The 21,586-nt window shown below is 43.3% G+C and overlaps 1 protein-coding gene across 3 annotated transcripts in view; it reads right to left on the bottom strand.

Moving 5' to 3' along the window:
* The window catches only part of MSANTD1 (Myb/SANT DNA binding domain containing 1), a 34,518-nt gene extending 16,348 nt beyond the window's left edge, over positions 1–18,170 (bottom strand). Inside the window, exons 1-3 of one of the 3 annotated variants that reach the window (XM_062638728.1) lie at positions 18,064–18,170; positions 17,133–17,225; positions 4,169–4,433 (exon numbers count right to left, since the gene is read on the bottom strand). In XM_062638728.1, the coding sequence (XP_062494712.1) occupies positions 4,169–4,433; positions 17,133–17,199 (332 nt within the window). In that variant the 5' untranslated portion in view covers positions 17,200–17,225; positions 18,064–18,170. Of the gene's footprint in view, positions 1–4,168; positions 4,434–4,551; positions 5,225–16,236; positions 16,617–17,132; positions 17,226–18,063 lie in introns of those variants that run through there. The other 2 variants (XM_062638727.1, XM_062638729.1) reach the window with 2 other exon arrangements.
* Positions 18,171–21,586: the final 3,416 nt, after the last annotated feature.

Genomic DNA, 21,586 nt, shown 5'->3' with positions numbered 1-21,586 from the left:
CCTACAGAATAGCAAGAATTCAGCACATACTCTTAAGTAATGCTAAACTGCAAGAGCTGGCTTGCTAATCTCAGCAAAACTTTTGATGACCAGCACATCAGAAAGCTTAACTTTGAATTCCAGCAGGAATTGACTCAGCCCTTCCTCCTTCCAAGGTGGATAAATAGGGAGGTTCACACAGCTCGCTACACAGATGTCTATAAAACCGAACATTAAAATCCTGGTGGCTGACCTTTCCACAGCAGATATTTTGGATATCACAGCAATTCTTAAAAGCAGAATTTTCTTCAAATGCACCTGCAAAAAAAGTTTTCCTTCCACCTATGGTGCTGTGCAGAATTTTCCACCCAGGCACACTTCCATGGTGGATGAAATGGTTCTTTAATACACTGAGACTCCAGTAAAAATTATTTCAGGTTGTGGTATATTTTTCCCTGAGTAGTTTCCTCCAAGTGCACCTGGACTACAGTAATGCAGAGGAATAAAGGAATTGCTCCCAGGTCAGCCCATTGTCCTGCTGCCTCACCTCTGACAAGGGTCAGTGCTAAATACTTCAATCATTTTGATGGACAGGTTTTGGGGGCACATTTGCCTGTAAAGACACTTGAATACTTTTCCATCAACAGCCAATAATATCCTGAAACTCGTTGTCTTTTATAACTCTCTCTAATCTGAAGACAAACAGCATCTGTATTTTAGTTTAATAAACCTGATCTTTAGTAAAAATAATAATAAAACAACCTACCACTCTCTTGGTGTCAACGATTTTCAGTGGTAATGAGTTCCATGTGCTTATTATGTGGTGTTATACACATTTATATGATTAACTATTTTATATGACTAACTTCTTGCCTTGCAATTCAAATAAATAACTTCTTGTATTACAGTAGAAGAAATAACTGCTCTATACTCTGAAAACAGTACTGTATATTTTTTACGCACCTCCAGAACTCCTTTATATTTCTTTACCTTCTTTCCAAGTGAGTCACAAACTTTTCCATTTCTCTTAATAAAGAAAGCTTTCCACATCTCAGACTAATTGTGTTTTCTAAACATCTTCTCATTCTCTTGTCACCTTGTTGAAATATAGGGCAGTCAGAAATAAATGCAAGAATTCAAGACAGAAATCTGATGTAGAGGAATGGGATGTGATCACCCTAGAATTGCTTTGTGACAGATGCTCACACACACCAAACTACACCTGAACTAACTTTATCTGGCAGCACAACATTACACATAGGATCCAAACACACCCAGACACAGTGTGAATACTTGGGCTGTGAGCCCATACTGAGCTCTGAGCCACCATAAGCATGCCCATAGTTGCATTAGCTCCAGCAACTGCACTGATTAATTACTGGCTAAGATACACTCCTCCTTACACCTATGAATGTTTGTCTGACTTTTCTGGACAATGAGTAATGGCTTTTCCTGAGCAAAATAAGCAAAACAGTAACTTATAGAGCTTTATCTTAAAATGCTCTGGGATCCTCAAACTGGAAAACACCATTATAAATGTGTTCACTGCTTTCTACTTTAGATCCTTTAATGTTTCAGATCATTAGCATCTGTTTCAAGAGATGTCCCAAGATAAGACATGCCAGTGATAACACTTTTAACACTGAATGGGCTAGTAGAAATATTCAATTACTGCTTTTCCTTGTATAAAAAAGAAATATAAATGTATGTACATATGCTTATACATATATATAGCAATTTCTGGGCCAGCAATTTCATTTTTCTTTATAAAATTGTGGCACATAGCTAAATAATAATAGGATCTTATTAAATATTCTAATTCATTTCATTTCGGGTTATTAAAGTAAGATTAGACATCATAGCAGCTTTGCAACGCTGTGAAGAGTTGCCTAAGAAAGTAAAGGACCCTGAAGTGGTGGGAAGAAATTACCCCTCGGTGCAGAACAACCTCCTCATTCCTGCTACTGGCACTAACATTCTCCCAGGTCATGCTTACAAGCCCTATGTAATCACTACAAAGTATCTCAAAATAGAGCATTCCCCACTCTCAGGATCTTCCTTTTTCAGTTTATATCACAGTGCAGCAATGAAGCCCAGAAATACAGTGAGGTAAAGCATCTTCCTCAAGTATCCTGCAGGCACGAAAACATGGATTAAAACTCAGCTGCCTCACAGCAAAGCCAGCACTCGGTGGCAACTCACATCATTTCCAGTTTCATCACAACGCTTCCTAGCCTCACACACCAACAAAAAGTGCCCAGAAAATGAGAAATCATAAACCATAGTTTTTGTTCTTCACTGTTCTCTCTCCCACCTCGCCTTGAAAGCAAAGCACACAGGCGTGTTTTGGATAAGAACAAACAATAAGAAAGATGCATTTCATATTCAAGATTACAAAATGAAACAGCACCGTGACAGTGCACGGCAGTTTCCTAACTCTCCTAAATTAGCATCTGAATCAATAAGGAGGGAGCTGCAATGCACTGCAAAATAGAAAAGCAGCATGACAACATGCCACAGAAGCAATCTTAGAAGTTCACAGAAACATAAGAAGGATTAAAAACAAAAACTGCTGTTTACACACATACACACACAGAGTGCATGGGAGTGATTTTGTTTCCTCCCTTCCTCCAATGCAACTTTAAAGTATATTAATTAGAAGAGCTAAGATGGTCTGACTGATGACAACGCTGAAAATTTAGAACAAAGCCAGACAGAAATAGCCTGTTCCACTTGGCAATTACAGCACTTAAATATCATGCAGTATTGCTAGACACCTGTAAAACCTCGGTGCTGTGAAATACATTTCCCATCAGGGAGGACAGCAGATTTAGCAGACTAAGCAAAGGCCTGGTAACCAGCAACTCCTGACTTCTAAATCTGCATCTGAGTCTGAATTTCTGGGTGATGCTGGGCAAAAATTCATCTTACTTCCAGCTGTCTCCTCTACAATCTGGGTGAAGAAAATTGCAAAGGATTACAGCAGGGTCAGTGAAACATTTCGGAGACATTACCATTTGCTGCAAAACATCAAGTTTAATATTATGGGAAATGACGTTAACGATTATGCTTGCAGATCATACAAATGCAGAAGGAGGACATTCAAAGTTAAGGGGTTTACAGGATTTTCCCTAGTTTTCTATTTGATGAGTAGTCTCTGCATTAAATACAGCAAGGGTGCCTTACAGAAAAGCGAGCAGTTTTAACATGGTTGCCTGCTGTAATAACCTTTTTTATTATTAATACAAGCTTTGAGGAGAGATTAAATGAAAGAGTCACATATTTGATTTTCCTGCATTACAAGCACACAGCTGAAATCACCACTCAGGATTTCCAGTGTGAAGCAGTTTGTGCCTCACAGAGATAAGAATTCAAGAAAAAAAAAAAGAGGGGGGGGAGGGAAGATATGCAAATATTTCTGTTAAGTTCTAATTATCTGCCCCCCTGCAAACAACAAATGCACAACTGCCTCACGTTTTCTAAAGCCAACTTCTCCTGACTAACACTGCCTGTTCTTTATCATCCCCTTGTAGACACCTCCGCCCTCCCCCCGGCTCCTTTGGAGCAGTATTGACAGTGCACATTGATTCTCTCTCTGCAGATATAATAGTTCTTTCACTGCTGCTGCTGCTGCTTATAATTATAGCAATATGTGTCACTCAGTAATAAGACGTTCAATTATTCTTGGCCCCGTGAAGCATAACCCTTCAACTCACAAGACCAAAACCCAGGCGCTTATCCCCCCCCCCCCCCCCCCCCCAAAAGCATGATTTTCTTTGCAGTTATTTTTTTAAACTTTGCCTTGCATTCCCGATTCTCACTGGCCACTTCAAACTGCAGGAGTTTCACTGCAAGGAACTGCTGCCAGGCTACCACCACCAGTCCCCTCAGCAAAGAGAAAAAAAACATAAAGCTCTTCCCCCACTAAATGCATTTCCATCCCTCTGCATCATTACAACGGTAGCTGATTATAAAGAAACAAAGTTGTCCCGGAGTTTGACATGAAATGGGGGAAAAAAATTAACAATGACGTAACAGCAGTGGCAAGAGAGAATTTTAAAAGCGATATGAACAATCTTTAATCTTTTATCGACAGATTTCCTCTAGGAGACTTCTTTCTGAAAGGCAAAAATCACTGCGTTGTCCCTGCTAAAATCTCTTAAAATAAAAAGAATTAACTGAAGCTTACCTGTACTGGAATGTCATATTTGTAATTTTTATCTTTATTTCCTCTCCGTGGCGAATTTCTCCAGTCATTTCAAAGAGTTTGTTAGCCATTTTCTCATAAACTTTGGCATTCCTTTTAGTTTGTTTCAGCTCATCAAAAAATTCTTCCCAAACCAGCATTAAACCTCTCATTTCTGCATCAGTCCAGTTTCTGGCCCTCCTGTGTTTCTCAGTCTGAGAAGAGACAATGTAACTGGGAATTTCTGCTGCAGCCATTGCTGACTGACCTAAAAGGGTTTTAAAAGAGGACACTTAATATAGATTGAGTTTTTAGTTTAGGTTTTTTGTAGTGCAAGACATGCATATGTGGATAAAGAATTTGAATGACAACAGAACATATGAAACCTTTTTGCAACAGCTTGAAGCTTGAGTGCACAAAATGGGGCCTACATCTGACAGGCAGGAATTTAGTTAAAAGCTTTTAAACAGAGAAACGTCATTTTGATGTCACGTTTCCATAGCAACAGAGCAACTGCATAAGCTACAACAACAAAAACCTTTTAACTGAAAGCCAAAGAATCAGGACAAAGTTGACAGGCCATCAATATTAAAGCTTTTAAACACTTTAGGTTTAACAAAAAAAAAAAAAAGAAAAAAAAAAGATCTATGCAGCCTTTGAGAAGCTACTTTTAAGTTTCTACTTCTTTTTTAGCTTTCCCTTACCTTTTAGGCAGACAATCTGCTAGCAGGGGGTCATGGTCGCCTGAACGAGCTTTTAAGTTGCGCCTTGACAGACTCTCTAGGAGGTTGCAAGGACTGAGACCATGTACACAAAAAAAAAGCCTTTTTTTTTAGCAAAGATATGCTGCAAAAAGAATCAGCCAGCTTTCGGAAAACTATACATCTCTAAGCTAATAAATGTTTAAGCAGGCAGGCTCATTATAAAGGAGCCTGCATCTGGGTTTAACAACACGCAGAAAATAGCATTTAAGTGTTTAAATATAGAGAGAAACGTATATACAGTTTCAATATAGAGCCACTTTTTTTTTTAGCCCCGAGATGTTTTGCTGCTGATAAGCACACACTGCAGTCCTGTCAGTATGAATTTGCCTTTGTAGGTATGTATTACTGTATGTGTATTTGGTATTCCTAGTAATTTAGATGCTATTTATGCAGCCTGTGTTCTGCCTTAGGACTGCAGCAGAAGCATTTCACCTGCTTTATGGGGAACCTAAAAGGATTATTCAATGAGTTAAAAAAAAGGCTGTGAGATGCTTAGAACTGTGAATAAATTGCTCTGCCATAAAACAAGCATTTTGAGCTGGTTTCTGTATAGGGCTAAATTCTGCCAGCAGTTATACAGAGAAGCACCACTTATTCAACGCATTAAACATTGTGCAACACAAGCAGTGGGCCACATTCTGCCCCTGCTCACACTCCTGCAATCTGGCAATAACCTTTCACAGAAGAGAGAGATGCACGAACTGCATTGATTCAAGCCGTACTGCCAGCTGAAGAGAAAGATGTTAATTTCCTACAGCCCCAGTGCAACCGTGTTATGTAAAATATAAATAAATAAACCACGGACCTTTCTTATTATCATTTTCTGTTTCAGCATATACCAGCAATAACGACCTCACTGCAGGGCATTTCCTGAAGATTAATGACAGGCAGGGGTTAATGGCCTGAGGCTCACCCAGTCAGTCGTTAATCCCCAGGAAATGTTCTGTGCCTCAATCCTTAATGCTTAAGTATCCTATAAATTGTAAGTCTTCTCATAACCACATCCTCGATCTTAACAATAGTTTAAAAATGCACGGCTTGGTTTGCATCCTGGAGTAGGCAAAGAGAACACGTAATGTTCCTAAAGGGTACACTAGTAAAACCTGTAGTATCGTTGCCTTCTTTCTAATTTATTTATTCTATTGTGCATTACAAAAGGCACAACAGCATACCATAGAACACGGAGGGGAAATCACATATACTGTACATAGGAACTTCCACTGATCATGCCTCTGGAGTGTGTCTCTGTCAGAAACGTACCTGCTGAGTCACTGCCTTCCTTAAAACAGGGAAAATAAATCCCCTAGCTTCCAAATAACTACTTTTAACTACTAATATGACAGCCTAGCAACTATTACCTTTAAAACTGTGTAAATAGCAGCATCTGTTGTGATGATGATCTTGCATGGTTTGTTTCTTGGGTGGCCAGCTGGGAGATACCACATGATCAGGGGACAGATGGTGGTCAGAAGAGGATCAGCTGGTGACACATTCATTTTATTAATTTATTGTTTCGTTTTGCAATTCCCATCACTTAACCTCAGGCTCCAGGCAGTTAGGTTAATACTACAGTACCAAAGTCACAGCCAGAGGCTGGGGATCACCAGGATGAGTCTAAGGAAGCAATGGAGTGTGCAAGAGGAAGATACCACCAGTCTCCTGTTACAGCACTGGGTCTGACCTGGGACCAGTGCAAGCCACTGCAAAGCCAAGCTTCCTTTTCAACCATTAAATCATCAACTAGAGATTTGTTTCCACTTCCCAGACTTTAATCCACCTAGGTTCTGAATGCTGATTAACACCGCAGAAACCTATAGTGTGAGAGACACCCATTGTAAAAACCCAAAGATATGTATGGTCTCTGCTTTAAAGATCTTTTTAATCTGGTTTCAAGCACAACAACCAGGACAGGGTGGGGGAGAACCTGTCCAGCTGCAACAAGCTCTTTCTGTGATGGTCCACAGCCATTCCTTCCCCTTTTCATCCACATGTGCCTGGCATATACACGGCTGCTCCTTGTGCTCCACACCATCTGCTGGGGCCTTCCCTGGCCCTCGGCCCCAGACTGGGATCTTGCAGAAGGGTGGGGGGTGTTTCCCTGTACAGTTCACATCTCAACTTCTCTGTATGCTGTTTCCTATTAGCGCAATTGACAGATTGATATAGTGGTATAGTGCTATTTAACATCTGTTAAATAAAAGAGATGCTTTCTAATAATGCTTCCCTTATTCCCCTCGCCTCAGCACCAGAGGTGAATCTAAGCTTCCAGGACTTGGGTTTGATCCCCTCCTCTGAGAAAGTCATTGATATGAATTGTGGAGACTCCGCATGCCTTCTCTGCCTTGCTGAAGCACTTGAGCCAAGTGGTTGATAAAATGACTGTTTTCCTACATGGAGCTGAATGCAAGGAAAACTTTTTTACCCCAAATAATCCCTGAAGTCCTCACCAGTGCCTGGGAATTACAGAACCACCTCTCCCGGCTGTGCCTCTCTCTGCTGGTGTTCTGCAGATGTGCTCAGTCCCCGGGAGTCACTAACCCTCTGTCCTGGCCCCTGAGGCAGGAGAAACAACTAAGATGGGACCAGCAAACCTTTAGGGGAAGAGCAGCCCTGCAGCAGCGAGAGCCATCCCTCCCCAGGATGGGGGCACTGCGAGGAGAAGCTCTGCTAGCACACAGTTGCATCTTGCCCGGCTCAAGCCAAAGGCCAGCCAAGACTCATCATGTACCTCAGACTGGCTGGTCACCAAACCCAGAATAACTGCTGGCACGACAAGCTGCAACTCTGCCATCCCTCACGCGCTCTACTCTGACGTCTCTGTTGACGCCAGAGTGCTCCAGCATCAGCCTCCTTCAGACTGAGGACCAACCTGGCACCGAGTACAACACAAGCAACTGAAGTTGTAACTGTCCTCATCAATAAAGTAAGGATGTTGCGTCTCTTGGAAAACACCAGAATACATAATGGAGCTTCTGAGGATACCTCTGTCAATGACTTCCCTCTGTAGGAGAAAGCTGCTCTCATGCTCACCCCAGTCGCTCCTCTGATGGGCACTGAAATGACAAGTCTAGAAGACATTTTTTATGGACCCTGACCTCAGTGGGATGGAGGATCTCACTCGTGCCCTTCCTTTTAACACACACCTGCTTCTAAGAGCTTAGAGGAACATGAATTTAATGATCCTCTCACAGATCTGTTCCTCATATCATGTCTAAACATCCTACCTTTATTTGCAATCAATATGTACCAGCTTAAAAAATAGCTCTCACAGCTCTTCCACCTTTCATGATGACCTCTACAGATGACAAGCCCCAAACAGGGTAGAAGGGTTTCTCATGTGCAGATGTGGATCTAACAAAGTTCGCCCGTAGATGTTTCTATGGCAGAGATCAGACAACTCCATTAATCCTAACTATCTGTTGACTACACTTCGAGTGATCTCTGCTACCTGACTGTGGACAGCCTTCAGCTGTGCAAATGTGGGTTAACACATGCCAAATAAAACTTCCTTTAGCCAAGTTTTAGGGAAAGGTGTTTTCCCTTGCATTTGCTGTGAGATAACAGCTCTAGTCAGTCAATTACCGGAGCTCAACCCACAGACTGTGAGCCATTAAACTGTTATTACAGAAGAGCATGTCCGATCCTGTTGATGGGATTGTGGTGGGAGAAGTGAGGCAGCATTTTCTTGGCAAAGCAGGATTTATTCTGTTAGGATTAAAAAAATTTCTGCAGCCTCTCCTAAACGTATGTATCCGCAACCCAAATGGGCAGCTGCCTATAGAGGTGCTAACACACAGGTTGGTACCGGTTTGTATTTCAGAAATGGAAATACATTAGTTTTGGTTCAGGTAAGTCTTGAGACCAATTGGCTTCCTCCCAGTTTTAGCTCTAAATGCACCGAACATCCTTTTAGGCAGCAACTCAGAGCAGGGAAACTGGGAGAAGGTCCCCACTGGAGGGCCATGAGAAGTATGCATCACCCCTCAAAGACACAGGTCCAGCCCTCTAAAACACATGGGTATTTCAGGAGACCATCCAATAATGTCTTGATTACATATAACTCAAAAAATAAAGCTGCGTGCAGCTTTTTGTGTTTGAGGCAGGCTGTTGAAAGCAAGATCATCCAAAGCACAGGCTTGTCGTGGCTCTTTGCAATACTACCATCTGGCAGTGCAGTTGATACTGTGTTTTAAGTTCAAAAAAGCTATCTGCAGGAGCTGGGGGGTTGTCACCTTCCCCACGTTTTGATGTCTACTGGGCTAAAATGCCCACTTCCTAAAGTCTTACCGAAAATGACGGTTTTAGTGTCTCTGATCACTGCACACTGCAATTTGCAAAGAGAGATAAAGGCAATGAGGTAAGAAATACTCTTCCACTACTTCTGAAAACCTTGACCAGAGGAGATAGGCAGGGACAGGCAGTTACAGAGGAGAAGCTGTCTTCTTTTCTCCTCCATTAAACCAAACGGGTCCATGGCAGTGAAGCTATTGTGCTCGGGAAAGTGCTGGAAACCAGGAGCTCACCCTAAGGTAGGGAAGTGCCTTGCAGACAGTGGTGGAGCTGGGCTTGGGAATTCTAACAAGGTCCATGCACCCCTTCAGTCTGTCATACTCCTTGGGTGATGGAGTCATGTGGGTTTGCAAAGGCTCAGAAGATATAGAAAACCATAAGGGCTGTGAACACAAAGCCAGCAGGTCAGTGCTGTAAAGCTGTACACAAACCACAGCTCATGATGTCCTAATACCTGTGAGGGACAGCTAACAATACAACAGCATTTGTAAAGGAAGCAGAAAGCTTTCCAAACTGCAGGAGGTCCTATTACAAAGACAGAAAGAAAATATTCAGGCTGAGGAAGTACAGTAGGTGTTTCAAGGTACACAAAAAAAGGACAGGCCCTTTCATCAGAGGGTCTAAAACCAAACTGGGACATGCCACAAGGAGAAAAATTAGGATAGACCGGGGGGACAAGTGACAGCAATACATTACTGAGTAAAGCGCATCACATCGTTGAGCAGCTTTTATGTGCATCTAAAACAATACCTGCAACGAAGTACGACAATAGAAATGGGTGCTTTGGAGGAAGCTGGTTGAGGGGAAGGTGTCCTGGCTGACACAGGGCAGGGAAGGTCATGATATGTCAACACTCAGAACAAAAAGAACAAGAAAAATACACATTTCCACACAAACATCCTGCCATAGGGCCCTCTGTGTGGCAGGTTTCTGTGATGGTGAGCAGGGCACAGGGCCGCCCAGGAGGATGGACTGAGAAGGTGCAGGTGAGATGGAGGCAGCTGGAGAGGGTCTTGATTTCATTTTGCTAGACCACATCCTGCTTGAATTTCACTGTAATCAGAACATTTCCCAAAAGCATTTTGATCCTGCTGAACTGGCAGATTCTGACCAAAAATATCTCCTTTGCCTATTTTAGTAGTAACCATGGAAGCCAGCTTTGCACAGACATTCAGTTGGAGGGAGAAGGATGGCGAGAGACAGCGAGGTGAATGCAGACGAGCTGGGAAATGGGGCTTCAGCAGTTTTTGTGGTCAGACCAGAAGGCATTAGCACAGACAAGGGGGAGAACTGAAATTATGTGGGGCTTAAGAAGAAGGAGCTCATGGAATGCAGGGAACCCAGGAAATTCATTACTTGGAGAGACCAGGTATAGACTGGTATGTTGATAGTGATTTGATTAAAAAACATAATACTAAGAATTTTTTAATTACTTTGTATTTTAACAGAAACACACATGCTCATGCTGCAGACCCCAGTACAGCATCCGGGGGGGGGGGGGGGGGGGGCAAGAATCCTTTATATCCAGAAGTTACAAATAACTACTCCCAAACTGTCTGGCCCTTATAATATATAGAGGCAGGATACCAGACTACATGGACTTTCAGCCACACATGTTCCTACATTTTCAGGCATAGAGAGGCAATATTCCTAATGATTTATTTGTATAGTATAGAAAGCAGATATCAGTTCTGCCCGTGTCATACTCCCAGCTCAATTTCTAGCAACCAGAGCATCTCTGAGATTTGATTACTCTTAAGAAATCATTTGCAGGTCCTCTGCATATGGAACAACCGTGCAGCATGTAGTATCAGACAAATTCCTTTTCTGGTTTGCAAGCAACAATTCAGATTGCAAATAAAATCATTTGGTTCCCAGTGAATGGTTTCCCAAACCCCACTTGAAAGAAATGATTTTTGCCCTGCCTGCTTGCAGGAGTTAGTTCGTAAGTCCTCCTGCCCGCATTTGGGTTTTAGCACATTTGAGCAAGCTACGTGCTGGGAAGTGTCTAGTTCATTAAAAGCTGCTCCTGAAATGCTATGCAAATATTTCTCTTTAAGAAGTAAATTCCTCTGAGAACCTGTTCTAAACAGTTTGCTTTAGACATAGACCATGATTTAATCCAGTTTGGATCTGAGATGTATCACAAAAGAAGAGAAATACTCCCTGTTGCACAGAAGTCTTCTGTGCCTTGAGCTGAGCAACACTCCCATGACACATGATAGGAGAAATATGCCATGTCATGGAAAACCAGATGACACAGCTGGTGTGACCATGGTGCTGCTGTGGCTGCACAGGGCATTGTTTCTACCCCATCAAGAATTAATGCTGCTGGTGTCAGCGCTTGCTAACAGAAGTAGAAAAGGTAGTGATGTTTAAATAAATGAAGGAGGTTATCGATTCATTGATCCATTAGCAAGAAGCCATCCCCCAGATTAAGATGAGAGCAAGCCAAGCATAGGGAGCTTGGCACTGACACAGGACTCGAGCTAAGCAAGATTTTGCACTGTTGTCGTACCCAGCATTAGAGCTGCATCGAACAAATGGGTTCTAGCTTGCTGTTCGCTCTTCCAGAAAGGAGAGTGGTTTGGGCCCTTTTCCAGCAACCTCAGAGAAACTGCAGCACAAGTTGCTGGCAATTCCCTGCCAGAAGCCCAGCCTCACTGCTCCAAGCTTGCTACTAGCTTGGCAGCCTGCTGCATCCCCCGAGCAGCTGTTGCATCCCCGCACTGTCTCTCCCTGACTCCCTGCCAAGGTCTGTGATGGATACAGGGAGGCTCCAGTCCCTTGCGGTCCCCTGCCCTCCACCCACAGCCAAATCCAGGTGGGCTCAGCAATCACTCCAATATGGATGTGGAACACTTCACACCATAGTGTCTTAGTGGGGGACAGCAGTGGGATTAAATCCTGCTGTTCTGCAGTTTATTCAGCCACAGGTTTTATAAGTGAAAAGATAAAAATCAAAGATGTCAGCTAAGGCGAGATATGAGCTCCTCTGACTCTCCTTCTACCCCCAGCCTTTCCCCTCGCAGGGGTTCCCTCAGCTCTCCATTCCCACAGAGGAAAATTTACAAGATGAAAAAATATTTTAGATAAAATATTTAGGGCGCAGGAGACTTTCATATCAGTTCATGAAAGATTTGAATGCTAAAATGTAAATGGTGCTTTGGGTATTACTGCAAGGCAGCCTTGGGAATGGAAATTTGAGAGAAGTGTTGCAATCTATAAAGTTCAGATGATGTCGTAAAAGACTGCCTGACCTAAGAGCTGCCAAAAAGATAAGTAAAACCAAATTCACCAGCACCGCTGTGATAGCCAGAGAGCTTATCTGCTTAAGTGGTTGCTAATGGAAGTTGAGACTGTACAAGAGGTAGCTGCTGTTTCTGGGACAGGCTGCCAGCAGTGTCAGCCATCCCACAGCATCTGTATGTTTCCTTGTACAGGAAACACGTATGGCTTTCGAAGGACTAAACTGGAAGTATCACACAGTAGGTTGCAGTTGGTCTTGACTATATTCCCAATTCCATGCTCAGAGTCTTTCAGGGGAGTGTAGTACCCCAACAGAGAGCTACTGACAGGGCCTGTGAAGTCCTGCTTGGTTCTTTCTTTGCGCTGATGATCCACACAAATTCTTCAGCTACCAGGACACCAAGCTGCAGCTCCAAGACAAACACAGTATTGGGAACTTAAGCGTTAGCTCTCATGGCTTGCGCAAGGCAAGAGGATGACCCATCTCAACGTAGGAAGGTTTACTGCAATATGCATATAATGTTGCCCCTTTTAACACAAAGTGGACTGCCAGTATTTGGGGTCCTGTGATTCCTCTTGGTTTACAGCATGCAGTCATGTTCCCTGGACATCCTAGGGGCAGCCAGAAGAGGTCATTTCCCCCTCTCACATCCAAACATGCTGTCTCCAGCCAGCCTTCTGTCCTGGGATCCCACATCTCCCCTTGCTGCCTTCACCATAAGCCTGTACTGCAATTGCTTTTAGGTTCCTCACTGACTCCTGCCTTTTTCCAGCTGTTTTTCCCTCTCCATGGCTCCCTGCTGTTTATCAAACACAGATCTGTTCCAACCACTCCCCAGCCACCAGGGATCAGTTTATATGCCAGCCTTAGCGTGTTCTTCCGATCCAGACATTAACTTCTATTGCTTCAGCTATCACTAAGCCAAAGAGTGTGTCTTAGTTTCCTCTTGGCCTCAGTGAAATACTGCCAGCAAACCCATCAGCCCACAAATCAAAGAAACATTCTCTAGCCATCGCATGCAGCAGCATTCTGGCCAACCTGAGGAAGTCCCTCTGCCTCCTTTCATAAACTCTCCTGAACTAATGCACACCCACTAAACACTTTTGGATGCAAACTTTTCCATGTCTGGCACCAGATGCCCGGTACCAACAGTGTTTTTAAAATCCTTGCCAGTGCTTTTCATTCAATGTGGCCTTCAGTGTTGTAAACTAAAGGATGTGCCCTGAGTAAGTGTAGATCTGTGCAGCGAAAAGCTGTGTGATTTGCTTGCCTGTAAATAATCACCTCAATGTGGGTACTCATATAATATCTCAGACTGGAAGGAACCCATAAGGATCATGCACTCCAACTCCTTGCTCCTTGGAACACTACCTACAACTAAACCATATAAGTAAGACTGTCATCTAAATACTCCTTGAACTCTGTCAGGTTTGGTGCCATGACCATGTCCCTGGCAACCTGTTCCAGTGATTGACCACCTTCCCAGGGAAAAACCTTTTCCTAATGTCCAATCTCAATTTCCTTGGATGCACAACTAAACCCACAGAACTGGAGAGACATTCGGTGTGAAAAGCAAGTACAGACAAGCTGTCTGAATGGAATCCGTAGCAGATGTGAATGGCGATAGGGAATTCTTATTCTGTTTCATTCCTAACTGTTCAGTTGACAGGTTTCTGCATAGCCAGAAAGAGCACTTCTGGATCCACATGTTCTAACCAAATCTTCAATTCCTCAGCAGGCTGGGATTTATTGGTTATATAAAACAGTTTTAATGACTGTGGGACCAGAGACCTTCTGCAGAAAGCAACAAGGAACCGCTATCTAATTGCAAAGAAACAACCCAAAACCATTTTAAAAACCCAAGCCAGTTCACAACACAGTATCTCATTCTTTTTCATTGAAGTGGCCAGTGTTTTTCATTTGCTGTGCAAACAGAAAGCAACAAGCACAAGTATGACTACTTCTTGTCAGCGCCCCACTAGCCATGTAAATGAAAATATTCTCTGCTAGCTAACACACTGCAGCCTTAACCCAACAGTGATGGCTTGAATGCTTGAACACACTGTTTGCACTGACCTCCCCACGCTGTCCTTAATGCCCTGTAGCAAAACCCAGTGGCTAAAGCCCCTCAAGTAAACCAAAAACCACAGGCAGCAGTCTAAAATATTCAGTGCTAGTGTCCTGGTTTTTTCCATTTGCAACATCTTCCCTCTCTGCACACTGTGCTTCCTGATAACCGGACAGGCAGACAGTATTAAAACTCATGCATACCTTTTCAAATGATTTCTCATCAAGTCTCAGCGGGAACTAATTGAAGATTAAACTAATCATTCCTTGAGGCCTCGCATGGAATGTTTTATCACTTTTTGTGAATACATTATGGAGAACTTCAGTGAAGTGCTGATCTGGCAAGACCACTGAACACACAAGCTGGAGTGGTTGGACAGCCCAACACACACCTGGAAAACAGGGATTTGGGACATCCTCGATAAATGGGACAAGACAAAACCTTCTCTGTGTCTTCTGTCTGTAAAACCAGCCTAGCAATGCCATGATAGTAAACGGTTTCCAAAACATCACCCTGCCTTTCTGAAAACAAAGGAGCAAACCTGACAAGAGCTGTTTGACATTACATGAAATATTCCTGATCAACTCTGATCTTCTCTGCCTCCTGAAACCTGGAGAATAACATGAGACCCAGCCAAAACCCAGCTACTGTAACTCACATTGGTCCCTGCTTTAACCTGTTTCCACAACAACAAAATTCATTCATCAACTGATCTGCAGCTCCATCCCTGACCTCTGATCCACACGGTGCCTCTCTGGGTATTGTACATGGCTATCATATAACGACAACTGACATCCAGACTTCCACCAGCCCCTGGGTAGGTAGCCATAATGCTGGGTCATGGCAGACCCCCAGACGAAAACTTAACGTGCTTCTTTCTGCAGTGCCTTGCAGGGATATATGGAGCCATTTAACTAGAGATGAAAGCTGAAAGAAAGGCCCAAAAAGGTTTTGAAGCAACAGAAAACACCCCCTGGAATGTCAGAACCAGACACTCCACTCACTAATAAAATTCATAGTCACAAAAGCAGGACCAGATATATCAGTGTTTGCTTTGACAGGAATAGACATTTTCAGGTTTCTTCCACTCTAAAGGCAGAAGAGAATCCTGAACATAAGTCACCACAACTACTGGGAATATTTGGGGAGTATTTTATGCATTTTATAGCTGTAAATGTTTTCTAAATATTATTGTGTTCTATTCCACTCTGCACTCTGTTTCCCTATGTTGTTTTTACCTTACAAATGAGAACTCCCTCAGGCAGGGATCACATGCCAGTTCTCATCTAAGCATTTAAAATATTACTGGTGGTGTGAGTTATCAGTCCAAGTTTCTGGAACCACTCTCGCTTTTAAGACAGTTTAGATGCTTCCCACTACTTCTGACATGCTACAGTATGGGAAAGCAAGACCAGCTTTGTTTTAGATTGTTAACATGATACAATTGCAGTGCACTTAGAAATGGTGAAAAATCAACTCTTTCTCTCAATTCCAAATGCCCTATTCTGTCTGAAATCCCTTAATTTGTAAATTAACCTTGTGAATAAGGTTCTCATTTACATTTGTGATAATTATTGTTAGAGAGCAAACATCTCTGCTGCTGCCTGTTTATACATACACATATACACACACATGCTTTTTCATTTTTTATATATACACACACACACACACGCATACATGTACACACACATTATTTTACCTGGTTGATTTCTAATAGCAATTATTCTAACAGAAGCCTTGGAAGAGAAGAGGAAGGGATAGCTGAAGGAAGGCCAGGCCATCTCCTCACTGTAGAGCCCAGGGACAGTTCTCTGCATGCAGGTTAACCCTCAGGAAGTGCAAGAGCCCTGTATTCCCCTCCAAACCTGCAGACAGGCATTGCATGTCCCTACAGACTGCACCATCTCGGGAGGAATCCAAGACTGCTAAAAATTAGAATCCTGCCTGGATGCCACAAGATGTTCTGCTCTGCGCTGTAGTTTTACATAAGAAACACCTAAAAGAGCACTTATTTTGTCTGTCATTAAGCAACAGTCTCATTGGAAAATTCGGTGTGTAAAAGCTCGGTGGAGACAATGAGAGCAACTGCCAGTCCAGTATGGGATTGTAAGAAGGCATCTATGCCATGAAACACGAGAGGTTTTTGAACTCTAAACAGTGAAGAAATGCTAAAAGTCAGCATATTTTAAAATACACCCCTGCCAGCCTCCTGCTAACACCTCAGAATGGCCCAGTCACGCAGCACTCTCAGAGAAGAAAGAAAATGGGTTCAAGGACAAAGCACCGGTCAGTTAAACCCCATAAAACCCCAAATCAGAGTCACCACAGAAAGCAGGTGTTGTAACATGGACTCCTCTGTCCCCAGGGTACAGACCTGAGAAGCGGCTCCTTACACGGAGCTGACACAGTGCCTGACTGGAGCTCCTCTGCCTGAAGAGAAGACAGCACAGCAGCTCCACACTGGGAAATGGCAGCCCTGAAACCTCCCCGTTCCCTTGCCCAGCTTTCCAGAAGCGGAGCAGAAGGAGGCTCAGTACACAAACCTGCACTGGTTGGGGCTTGGGGGTTTATGGTGTGGAAGAAAACCTCCGGTACCTGCTGGCCTAGGAACGGAAGATCCTCCATGAGCCTTGAAGTCAGCGCAGGAGTCCTCACAGCACATCACCGGCCCGGAGCAGAACTTGGTGTCTGGGGAAGAGAGAGTCTGGCAGAACAAGGAACCGTGTGGGGAGGGGAGTCAGGAGACATTTTGTTGCAGTGGAGGAGGAAGGTCAGCTGCGCTTAGCCAGGGTTATCTGGTAAAGGCCTGGTGAGGAGGGGTTAGTTCAGTTTGCAGACTCTAGCCTTGCAAACAGCACAAACATATCCCATGTGCTATACGGTCCCATCATAAAGGACTTGAATCAGCCCATAAGCTTTCAATAACCTTATTCCTACTCATCTTAAGCCAAAAGAATATGACAAACATCCTCATTCACACATCTTGCCGCTGCCAGCCAAAGTGCCTCTTTAAAACACATCCCAGCCTCACCCAGGCCACCAGCAGATGTAATTTTCCCCCAGCTTCTCTCTTTATCTGCCCAACTCTTCTATTAGTAAGTTAATCGCGAGTGCTCAGCATGCGTCCCCTCGGAGAACCACACTGTGCCCTGTAGGTATTGTTATCTCTATTTTGCACAAGGAGAAGCCAGAGCCTGTTCCAAGAGGAAACATTTCAACAGTTTCTAAACAACTGTGGAGCTGAAGTAACTTTCAAATGAGAAATGGATGCTCCAGAGTTGGAGTCAGCTTTGCGCATCCTTCAGTCACATCTCAAAATGAAACACGGTCTCAATTCACTTAAGGTGAGGTCCTCAAAGCCACAGAAGCACCTAACACCTAAAGAGTATCACAACAGAAACGATCTTCGAGTTTAAGACAGAGCTAAATGAGCCATGACCTCTCCCCTCCTCCAAGAACGTAACTGATTAGGTGCCTAACACCCCGCAGGAACCCCTTTTTTCTCCAAAAGAAGGTATTTGGGTACCTCAAGCTTTTCTTCCTCCATGCTGAGATCCAACCATTTTGGCCAAGCTGAACCTGTTAGCACTTATACCTGTAAAGGCACACTTGTGTTGGGAAGCTGTGAGCGCATCTAACGCTCCTCAACACAGCTCTGGTATCAGTACACCGGAGCAGCTTCCATTTAAAGACGTGGCTGGAGGAAGAGGGAGTGGTTGGGGTGGCACGAAAACAGCACCCGCTGCCAGGGCAAGGTGGTTGCAACCTCTCCCTATGGAGACGGGTGCTGGGTTTGGACTCTGCCTCCAGGGCTGGTTTTGATGTTTTAATGCAAAGCTTGTAGTCAGCAGCCTCGGGAATGCTGCCAGATACCTGCTCCCCACCACCTTTCAGGGGAGGTCCCAGCCGGTACGCCACAGTCAGGCTCCCACTTGCTTCTCCTCTCCGGCTCTGCAAATCCTTCTCCGCACCGTGGCACAACTTCAATAGGAAGGGCTGAGAGGTTGCCTACAGCCTGGGAAGGGACAGGTGGATTTGAATATCCCTTGGGAGAAGAAGGACCCAAACCCATGTTCGACCACTTCTGAGACAAGTATTATAACTATTAAGTTGTTATATGAAAACCACCGCACCAATCATTTGTATCTTAAGCAGTGAGCACAAGGCTGTGAGGTGAGGCCTCAGCAGCAGGGGCAGGTTTGACTCACCTGGCCAGGTTTGGAGCTGGAAAAGTGTGGGAGCCGCTCCTGGGATGCAGTGTGAGAGCTGGTGCAGGGACACAGGTGGGAATGGGGTACCCAGGAGCCTAAGTAGGTATCAGGACAAGTATCGGGGAGGGAACAAGGTCCTGCAAACAAACCCTCTTGAGAGCACCAGAGATATATCAGTTCCCACTATCTGAAGTCCTAACCTTACTTTAGGGTTAAAATGTCAAACTAAAATCTCTTTTATCACCATCACAGTGCTTTTACCTTGAATTGTTAAGCGTTTGTTTAAGCTGAGCTTAAAAAAAGCCTTGACTGTTATGCAGATCATAAAACACTCTGTAGTCCAATGGGCTATAGAAAGTTTCTATAGTTTTATTAACCAGTGGGCGCTTAGTTAGCTTCCTGCACCTTCTTCATCCTCAAACTAAAAGAGTTTAGCTGGAAAAATTTAACTACAGGGGTTTCTTAAAGGAATTTTTAAAGCAGCTGTTAGCCAATGTGGTTTTATCCCAAACAGACACAACAAAGCAACAGCTAGCTTTATGTTTAATTGTTAGAAAAGAGTATGTAATTACAGAGCAAGTCTCTACACGTGCTTTTAAATACTGTGAGCCTGATTTTCTTCAATTTTGCTGTTTCTTCCAATTCTTTAACTATGCCTTTAAAAGAAGTGGAAGGACAGGTAGCACTCTTTGGAAGTTGCAAATAAGTCTTTTGAGAAAATAAATGCATTTTCGTCTCCCTGGAATACACCAACCATAAAAGTAGGAGGTGTGCGGTAGAAAAGCGGCACTTTTTGACAAAACAGGAGGTATTTAGAGAAGTTATCTCTGTAAGTAGGGATAGAGGAGTAGGGTGAGTAAATGGAAATGCCTGCAATTCATTTTAGACATTTGGCAAGGTAATTCTTTAGGTAAAGGTGTGCAAGAGCTCCAGAATTTGTTTCAGGCCCATTTAGAGACACAGTTTGACACGAGGTTTTGATTTAGATTTCAGACTCAGCGACATAGTCATTAGTTTATTCAACAACATCACAAGTGAACAGCAAATACCACTAAACTTCCTCCTTTAAAATAAGAAAATGAGAGCTCAAATCCTGCATTGTTCCATGCTGATTTTTTAGACAGAATTTCCCACTCAGCAAGGTGAGAATTGAAAAATCTCAGCCAAGGAAAACAACTTCATCACTAGGTCCCCCCAGCTCCGAAGACACTGCTGGTGGAATCTGATATCCTATATCTAAAGCATCAGGAAGTGTTTGGGAGACTGGTGTTAGGGAACAGTACCATCGAACAGAGATTGAGTTCCTTGAAATCCTTTTTTATTCTAAGAAAAAAAGAAGAGAAGAGAATATCCCACATTTTTATAAGCCTGAGCATAAGGACACAAACTCAGCTTATGGTGCCTTCCAGCCAAGCACCTGTCAGCTATAGAAGAAATACCCTACAGTTGTGTCTCCACTGATTGCCACAGCTGCTTTTTCAGCATTTGCAGTCTTGTGGGAGCACTACAAAGCTTAATATTGCTTTTGTCATTTGGAGAGCAATGCTGGCCAATCCTGCTTTCACTACCACATTATTTGATTAAATAACCAAAAGTTAATTATACCACATGCCAATACACACTGCAGTCTTACCAGCCATAAATCAGGCTCAGGTTAATGCTTTTATAACTAGTACCCTCTCTAAATATGCTCAACTCAGATGAACTGTACCCTCTGCCTGTTTGAGAATGATTGCCCACATGCATTTTGGAGGATGGATGTACACCTCATAGCCATACCCGAGCTTAGAATTTTTTTGCTCACAGAACACCAAGGTGCAGATCAGAGCACCCCTGACACCCATATGGCTACTGTAGTATCTGTGGTTTATGTTCTGCACCATGAAGAAAGAGAATCCAGACTTCAGAAATACCTGCAACACCACCTTCCTCTGAATCCCACTAAGAGGGATGCCATTATCCCCACAGGAGGATATCACCTCTTCCAGAATGGCCTGCTATCCAAACCCATAGCTGGTGCTACCACCACCATCCCCTTACCCAGTGGCAAGCCCTGTATCCTCTGTCCTCTTTCAGGTCTCAGTCAAGACTTTTGGTTCCAGAGCTCAATAACTCTAAGAAGCAGAAACTCCCAATTAATGTGAAAGAGACAGTTTCTAGTCAGATACAAGTTGTGTCCCTGAAGAAAACCAGGGCAGTTCATCAGGAGGAGAGTCTGGCCTCTGAAAGAAATGCATCAAAATCCAAATTTTATATTATTTTATTTTCATCTAATCCAAATTCAGAACTTAACTATGAACTGTTCTTTCCTGGTGATAATCATATAACCATCTCTGAACAGTATGATCAGGAATTTGCTCTGCACCTTTCTTCCTTTAATGAGGACTATGGGAAACAGCAGAGATATCAGACAGTTAACATGCTTACCTCTCCCTGTATATCCTACAGATGCCAAAAGTCTCACAAATTTCCCTTTCCTGATGTCAAAACAGATATGAAAAAGGATTTTCACAAACATGAAAGAGAGAGGGAAGGGAAAGTGGGGCTTCCTTCCGGGTGAATGCAATAGATAAGTCAGATGCAATCAACAAAAAAATAAACTTTAAAAAGTACTTTTAGAATCTAGCTCAGTTTTCAGCATGAATGACATTGCTGAGGAAAGGGGGAAACACACAATAGGTGGTATGAACAAAAAAAGTAGGACAGCTATCTACTAATGTATAAGCAGAGCTGAACAAGCTTAACGCATTCAAATCAGAGACCAGACAATTCTCTGGCAACATCTGAGAAATACACAGAAAAGCTGTATGCTATGGGGCCAGCAGTGGTAGAGGACTG

This window comes from Pezoporus occidentalis, unplaced genomic scaffold (assembly GCF_034315485.1).
Source record: "Pezoporus occidentalis ecotype Australia unplaced genomic scaffold, CSIRO_AGI_Poc_V1 ctg58, whole genome shotgun sequence".
Classification (NCBI taxonomy): Eukaryota; Metazoa; Chordata; class Aves; order Psittaciformes; family Psittacidae; genus Pezoporus; species Pezoporus occidentalis.
The sequence above is the reverse complement of the archived record's forward strand: the minus strand, read 5'-3'. Positions and strand labels throughout refer to the sequence as shown.